The following is an 8,355-nucleotide window of genomic DNA, read 5'->3' as shown; positions in this document are numbered from 1 at the left end:
AGACCAGGCTGGCCTCGAACTCAGAAATCCGCCTGCCTCTGCCTCCCAAGTGCTGGGATTAAAGGTGTGCGCCACCACGCCCGGCTCATGCAGACTTTTAACACTGAACATGAGTGATTGTTTTAGAATCCATCTTGATATTATGTATTTCGGAGTTCAAGCTTAAGAACAGATTCATCTGCATTGACACAGATGGAAATGTATTTGGGATGTCATTAACTTCAGGGACTAAGTAGATAAATTTACAGAAAATTACAAGCTAGGTAAGATTGTTCACCCTAGGAGAAGAAAATACTTCATTCTAATTGAATAATAACGGTAAATAAGATATTTATGGCATTATACATTTATATATTAATGTTTAAAGGTACATTAAAATCTCAGTTTGAAACTGCTGAAAGTCTCAGACATGATTCAAGTTATCTTAGCAAACAGTGAAAGAAATTTGTGATAGCTAACAGAATTTATCGGCGCCTCTCCCTTATGCCAATCATTGTCCTTGGTGCCCACTTATCTCAATGTTCTTTTCAAAGACCTTGAGAAGTTGGCATTTGGTTTTAGCTTTGCTTGCCAAAGCTGTACTAGTTGGTAGTCTGACTCCATAACATAACACTTCAAATATTTTTCTGTATGTTCCTTCTGACACAAATAAACAGCGATATTCCTTGCAGGTTGACTTATTGCCTGAGCAGATGAATTTTCACTAGCAATAAATATTGCCATTTACATGCAATGAAAACTTTGAAATTTCTAGAGTAAATTTCAGCTGTGCTATTAATTAATGAGGAAACTAAAATATCTGGCACTTTACCTAATTGCTGTTTTATTGATTGAAATGAATGAAATTCTTTGTTCAAGATCTAAAAGTCCTTGAATGTATTGAATTTTTATTGAACTTAAAATGTCTTGAGGACACGTTTATATTTTAAAGCATTATTCATTTATTATTGTTTTAATTTTAATGTAGATGTGTATGTGCTTATGTAAGTTAATGTGCATGAAGGTGCCTGTGGAGATCAGAAAAGGCCATTGCATCCCCTGGAGCTACAGTTTTGGGCATTCATAAGAAGCTTCAAGTATGTGCTGGGGAATACAACTGGGTCCTTTGGAAGAGCAGTACATGTGTGTAACTGCTAATTCATCTCCAGCCACTCCAGCTGTGTGAATTTAAATAGCTACTATAACTATACATGTTTTCTTTTTATACCGCTTTTGTCTCACTGACACCTAGTTTGGCTTCTGTAGACAAATATGAGTGCTGAGAAGTCCTGATTATTGTTTTAAGTATTGTTTGGGGAATTAGCTCATATCTGATTTGTGTTGACAATTGTGGAATCAAAATCATCAAGTAAAATCAAGCTCAGAAGAAAAAAAATACATTTTAAAAAAATTTATGGCCTCAGTAAAGTCTAACTGTAGTGTTGCAACCATTTACTAAGTGATCAATTAGTCTAGAAAGCTAGACATCCTGAAACTTTAAGTCAACACACAGAGGTAGAAGGTAAGACTACTCAAAACATGGATTTGTTGTGGATTTGGACTCATGTAAAATTTGATCCAATAAAACCTCTTTGGATCATGGGAAACATAGCTGCCAAAACTTGGCATCATTCAGACTGGTTTGTTGACACTGGAGCTCTAGCAATTTATTTATAAGGAAGTAATAAATGTGAGTTTAAAGCTTACACCGAGACTGTCCCTGGGTGTTATTTGAAGTAATAAAAAGCTTGGTAACTAGACTGTCCTTTTCTAGAGAAAATCACATTCTTGAGCAAGAGGGTTGTTGAGGCTGTAGCAAAGGCTTCTGTTACATTACATGACATACACATAGTGGACCATGATGCTAAGCTATGCAAAGTAAAAACATTTTATAAAAGGAATAAGGATAACACATGAAAATGAAAATTAGCAGTATAAGTATAGAACACTTTTTTGTATTCAATACTTCTCTATACTTTTCAGAAGTTTATTTTATGATCATTATTTGATGATTCAGCAATCAGGAAAATGAAGAAAAATATTGGCAAAAGTAAATAGTTATTGGAATTCTTATCCATGCATCAGTTCCCTATATTTTTTCATTTATCTTGACCTGAAGGGTACAAACTCATCAAGTTTTAAAGTCAAATCAGGAGCTTTAGTTTTACATTTTTATTTTTATTTATTTATTGATTGAAATACTGAGTATTGAATCTAGCACCTCACATGCACTAAGCAATGAGTCTACCACTAAGCTGTATCCTCAGGTCTCTTTTTACTTTTCTATTTTGAGAGAAGGTCTATATCAATAAACTGTCTAGGCTGGATATCAATTTGTCATCCTCTTGTTTCAATCTCTTAATAACTAGGATTAGAATCTTACACCACCAGGCAGCCTAGAGCTTTGCTTTGGTCACTGAGACCGAGTGCTATATGTATATAAGAAAATGATTTGGTCAAGGTCAACTCTGTAAGTCACCTTTTGGTCTCCAGATGGAGCTATTCATGTTGGAAGGAGGAATTGTAAGAATTAATGTCCGGGGGCTGGTGAGATGACTCAGCGGATAAGAGCACTGACTGCTCTACCAAAGGTCCTGAGTTCGAATCCCAGCGACCACATGGTGGCTCACAACCATCTGTAATGAGACCTGACACCCTCGTCTGAAGACAACTACAGTGTACTTATGTATAATAATAAATAAAATAAATAAAATCTTTAAAATCTTTAAAAAAATAAGAATTAATGTCCCGATTCTTAGTGCTGTCTCAGATCTGCTACATGAAGCTCAAATCATCTTCCAGAAAGCTATGAAGATAATAACTATGTTGTTGAGTCCTCTTAAATAGGGCAGAGTACTAGGTGCTAATTCAAGTTCCTGTGCTAATGAGGCAAGATCCATATTGATTTTGGATTTCCCTTAAAAGTAAGTCAAACACTATTGAGAAAGTGGGGAAATTTATGTTGGGGAACTGATCCAGGTGAAAAATACAAGATTAATGGAGTATTTTTAGCTAGTTCCCCTTTGAGTAATACTAAGTTCCAAATAATCTCTTTTTTCTCGATGATTGTTATTCATTCCAAATGGAGGCTATGTATTGAGAGGGAGAGTCAATGAAGTCTTCGGAGAAATTTTACTGTCTTTTTTACTTTTTATTGAAGTTATATGACCATTGAAGACAGCATACTTGATTTGATATGAATCCTTAAGACACATTTTAGACACTATAAAAACATATTTGACCATGGCTTTTTTTTTTTTTTTTTTTTTTTTTTTGCATGCAATGGCTGGAGGAGGATGTCAGTTGTCCTGATTTAGACAGGGTCTGTCTTTGAACTTGAAGCTAGGTCAGAGGTGAGAAACCTCAGTGATCTTCCTAACTTTTTCTTCCTATAGCACTAGGGCTATAACCACAGTTGTCACATAATACAAAATAATGGCAGAATGAAAAGAAAATAAGGAAAACAAACAGGTTGGCAAGTTCTATTTAATTAAAGACATCTAGTTAAGCCTGTCAGTGATCATTCTTGTCATCAGTTTTGCTCATTGTTGGCGAGCTCACTGTTGGACTGTCTGGTTATGAGAAAACTTTGCAGAATTCAGGACTGCAATTCACTTATGTATGTTATGGTATTTAGGAAATGAACAGCTCCTAGGAAAGATAAAGAACTATATTCAGAAATTATAGCATTGAATGAATTGAGCATGAAAGTGAGAGTCTGTAATATAGTTCAGAAGTTAGGATAAACGGCAATGAGTAGAACTCTGAAATAGTGGGTCTTGGCTTACCAATTAGGTAAAAAAAAAAAAAAAAAGTTCTAGTAGTCAGGTCCAAAAATTAGAAGAGGTTGTTTTTCTAAGCTTAGGCAAATTAAAACTAAATTTGGGTTAAAGGTTTATGCCAATCTGTGTAAAGTTTGCATTAGTTAGAAGATGGTACTGAGTTTAATTGACATAATAAAAGCTTGCCCATATGTGGATACATTGCTGTGCTGGCTGTATGGTTTAGTGAATGGTTTCATTCCTGCTTCCTCTTTCTCTAGCAGATCGAGCCTTGTGTCTGTCTTTTTATTAGAAGTACCCAAGAGCTGAAGGGGTCTGCAACCCTATAGGTGGAACAACAATATGAACTAACCAGTACCCCCAGAGCTCATACTCTAGCTGCAAATGTAGCAGAAGATGGCCTAGTTGGCCATCATTGGGAAGAGAGGCTCCTTGGTCTTGCAAACTTTATATGCCCCAGTACAGAAGAACACCAGGGCCAAGAAGTGGAAGTGGGTGGATAGGGGAGCAGGGCAAGGGGAGGGTATAGGGGATTTTCAGGATAGCATTTGAAATGTAAATGAAGAAAATATCTAATAAAAAATTGAAAAAAAGAGAAAAGTTAAAAAAAAAGAAATACTATATACCAACCTCATGTGGTAGGCATGAGTTAGAAACTGCTGTGACCCATGCTTTGTGAGTCTGTATTTCCAGTATAACTTGGATGGGTATCTATCAGTGCTTTTGGTGTTCCTTCCCTGCACAGGTGAGGCACCATGCTGAAATCAAATTTCATATGCCAATCTTTACGTATGTCTCTCAAAACCCAGGGAACGTGATCCAGTTTATAGCCAGCTTAATATTTCTCAAAAGACTCTGACCTCACTCAAGCCTGGCCCGGTTCCCTTATATGTCATAACGGCTTTGAATGCACTCAGTGCCAGCCCCCCACCCCGTGAAGTCTCCAGCCAAGAGGGATGCTGCATCACTTGTGCCTTCTCCCTTTGTGCATGTCCCATTCAGTTTTTCCTTCCCAACAATCCAGCTTCTATATTATAAAGAAAAGGACTGTGTTAATAACAAGAACATTTCTTAGATTTTGAAAGGGCAAGGAAGAGTTGAGCAAGCAAAGACAAAAGCTCTCCCTATTTTTTTCACTTGTTTTCTCTCTGCATACTATCTCTATGCTTTTAGAGCACAGTGTGGCAGTTATGCTGCAACAGGCTAAGTGATCCTTGAGCCATTGTAGGAGGACTATTGTATTCATCACTATCTAGTGGGTAATATGTCTGTAGTTTCTTCCAGTTGATCATAAGGAAAAAAGAAAATGATATGAATAAGCCCTATTTATAAAGAATTTACACTATGAGTGAGTCAGAAGAAAATCGTAAGTGGAAGATGTAAAGCCAGGAGGGGAAAAAAAAATCATGAAAATGACTTCAGCTCTCTATCTGTGAAGGCTACCTGAATACTAACCCTGTAACAGGATCAGAATGCTGTGGAGCCAGGGAAGTGTTCATGGAAGATGTAGATTTTCATAAAAGCTCCTCCATATGTGGATGCATCTCAATGTTGGCAGTAAAAGATGTGATGTCAGTACGTGGCAGTTCATTAACTCTTTCTTGCTGGAACACAAGTGTCTGGGCAGGATGGGATGAATTTGCCCTCAATGGTAATGAAATTCCCCTGTTCCTTAGCATCTAACTCTTTCTGTGTGACTTCATTATTAATTTACCTCCCCTCCCCCCGATAGAATGTTAGTTATACCTTTTCCTGTTTCCTTCATTAACTATCTTCTAAAGCATACGTAATACCTACGATCTCCTTCCTTTCCTCCTCCGCGGTGACTGATTACTGTGCACTTGTTGGGGGAGAGTTTATGATGGGCTAGTTGGGAGCAGCAGGCGGACAGGAGAATTCCATTGTTTTTGTTAATAGGTTTGAATTTAACAGAGGTTACAGAAATTTAGACATGTTAATGATGTCATTCAAATGATGTTTTAGGAAGAAGAGCTCTCCTGTTGGTCCATATCTGAAGTAGAAGACAGTCAGAAAATCTTGTGATGTCTATAGGTGCTCGCTGGACATTCAGGGAAGAGATGGCCCATATGGGTAGTATATAGTATTGAACATCAAAGTACCTTCAGTCACTGAAACTTTCAAATAAATGTTATGACTCCTGAACTTTATGTGCTGGCCTAGTCATTTTGAGACTTTCATGTGTGTGAAGAAATTCCTCATAAAACTCTCTTTGTTTGGCATTACTGATTACAAATAAGACTGATACCGTGCTGTGGAGCGGGGTTTAGAAAGTACACAAGGAGCTAAAGGGATCTGCAACCCTATAGGTGGAACAACAATATGAATTAACCAGTACCCCGGAGCTCTTGACTCTAGCTGCGTATGTATCAAAAGATGGCCTAGTCGGCCATCACTGGAAAGAGAGGCCCATTGGACATGCAAACTTTATATGCCCCAGTACAGGGGAATGCCAGGTCCAAAAAGTGAGAATGGGTGGGTAGGGGAGTGGGCGGGGGGAGTGTATTGGGGACTTTTGGGATAGCATTGGAAATGTAAATGAGGAAAATACCTAATAAAAATATTTTTTAAAAAGGGAGCGAGGTTTAGACAGGGTTTAAATAGTGTGTCTGCACACAGGCTTGGAAAGATATGGAAGTTGAGCTCCAGATTTAAATGTTAGGATTTTTAGGAAACATTTATTCTCTTAGGAACTGTTTGGTGAGCCATTCAGTTTCTCTCTCTCTCTCTCTCTCTCTCTCTCTCTCTCTCTCTCTCTCTCTCTCTTCAGCCTAGGTTTGAATTTTTTTTTTTTAATTTCATGTTTATCTTAGGAAACTAACACACAATGAGTGTGAACATAATTCTTGACTTTTGTGCACACATGCTGAATAGAGTACATGCACTAAAGGGAGAGACTGCCACGCAGGAAGGAAAGCCAGCCTATAGTTTCTTACTGTGTGCATTTGCATTTATCTCCTCAGGCTATTTTTAGATCACACAATAAGTTTAAAATGCTACCATTTGCAGCTTCCTCTCTGAAAGAGATTCTTCCCTTCTCCTTCTCCCTCTTTGTTTTGCTAGGGAGTGAACCAAGGGCCTCATGCATGGTAGGCAGGAACTATTCCACTGAGCTTCATCTCAGCCCTAAGACTCCTCTTCTAACCTTTAGCTTGACCCTGAGTTAGAAATGTATTGAAGTGTTAGAAATGTCATGTCATGAAAATAACATAAAAATACAGAAAAAAACTCATACATTCATATAAATGTATATCTCTAGATCTATTTAGGATTCATGGAGTTTGAAAAAAAAAGTATTGCCAAGTATTACATATGTTACAAACAAGGGACATATTTTTGAAGTTGAGAAAGTAGCTCTTTCTCTTAATGTAATTAATGGGAAAAAGCATAGCGGGAATCCTGTAGAGAATAGAGGGTCTACGTTCTTACTGTTGTAATAGCTTCCAGCATCTGATGTCTAATCTCTGGACAAACGGACATTAGAAAGCACTGTAAATAACTACATGCATGCTTTTCTTTCTTCTGGCTTCACAGTTTTAGTTAGAATATTGGCTTTTTGGGTTAATTCCAATGGTTCAGATCATAATACAGATTTATTCTTCTGGAGGCTGTGGGAAACAATACTACAATAAAATCTTTGACAGTCTATTCTGTTATAAAATGTAACACTAGCTTTTAAAAGAATGCTCTACTAAAAGTTATATCAACAAACATACTATTACACACATACACACATATGTGCACGCACGTGCACACACCTGTGCCTCTTCAAACAATAGTTTTAATGATACTGAATTTCTCAATAAATTTTATTTACAATGACATAAGTGTGTTAATTAAAAACATAGAGAAACAATCAGTAAAAAGTGAATGAGCAGAGACAGGAAGAAAAATAAACTCTAGCCACAAATATTTGCTCATTGTGATACTTAAATCCTTAGCCCAGGAGATGAAATTTCAGTTTGTTTATAAGAACTAGCTGGTCCTTTCTCAGATGGCACAGTGGTTATCTGAATGTTTTTTCTATGAATGAAAACTTCATATTCCAGAGAATAGAATGACAAGGACTCATGTAGTCCCCTATCATGTTTCCGACTTTTATGGAATTGGCAATTTTTAGTGATGTAGGAAATATATACCTCACAAAGAAGTGTGGCTGTAGCATATTCTGTACAGAAAATCCTCTGGCAGTCGGGACTTCGCTTCTGCTTGTAGGGAGACACTGGACTGGCTGGATCCTTCCTGGTTTCATTAGCATAGCCCAGCCCACTTCCACCACACGCCCAGAACTACCTCATTAACCATTGGGAATGCAGCCAAAAACATAAGACGACAGTGAATATAAAGGGAATTACTGGCAAGGGAGCTGTAACTATCTCACCACCGAACCTATTACTTTTCCAAGTTCAGAAAAGTATTACAAGAACAAGAACCATTTCTTATTCAGATAAGAATTCAAGGTTTGAGTCTATAATTTTTATCTAGAATAATTAGCTGAACCACAGTAAAGCATACAGCTCAGTTGCATCCATTCGTGTTTCTGTTTCTCTCTCTCTCTCTCTCTCTCTCTCTCTCT

At 37.3% G+C, this 8,355-nt stretch overlaps 2 protein-coding genes across 10 annotated transcripts in view; both read left to right on the top strand.

The window, feature by feature from the left end:
- Lrrc69 (leucine rich repeat containing 69) overlaps window positions 1-5,922 on the top strand; it is a 128,998-nt gene extending 123,076 nt beyond the window's left edge. The window contains exon 9 of one of the 2 annotated variants that reach the window (XM_021160582.1): window positions 5,745-5,922. Coding sequence is in view for 1 of the 2 variants with exons in the window: in XM_021160583.1 (XP_021016242.1) it covers window positions 5,745-5,804 (60 nt within the window). In the remaining variant the exon portion in view is untranslated. The remainder of the gene's footprint in view (window positions 1-5,744) is intronic. The other variant, XM_021160583.1, reaches the window with a different exon arrangement.
- Window positions 5,923-8,120: 2,198 nt separating this feature from the next.
- The window catches only part of Slc26a7 (solute carrier family 26 member 7), a 121,699-nt gene continuing 121,464 nt past the window's right edge, over window positions 8,121-8,355 (top strand). For all 8 annotated transcript variants that reach the window (XR_003836456.1, XM_029476360.1, XM_029476359.1 and 5 more), the window contains exon 1: window positions 8,121-8,239. The gene's annotated coding sequence lies outside the window, so the exon portion shown is untranslated. The remainder of the gene's footprint in view (window positions 8,240-8,355) is intronic.

The sequence above is a fragment of the Mus caroli genome, chromosome 4, assembly GCF_900094665.2.
Source record: "Mus caroli chromosome 4, CAROLI_EIJ_v1.1, whole genome shotgun sequence".
Lineage (NCBI taxonomy): Eukaryota > Metazoa > Chordata > Mammalia > Rodentia > Muridae > Mus > Mus caroli.
Note: the sequence above shows the minus strand (reverse complement) of the source record. Positions and strands in the feature narration are given on the sequence as shown.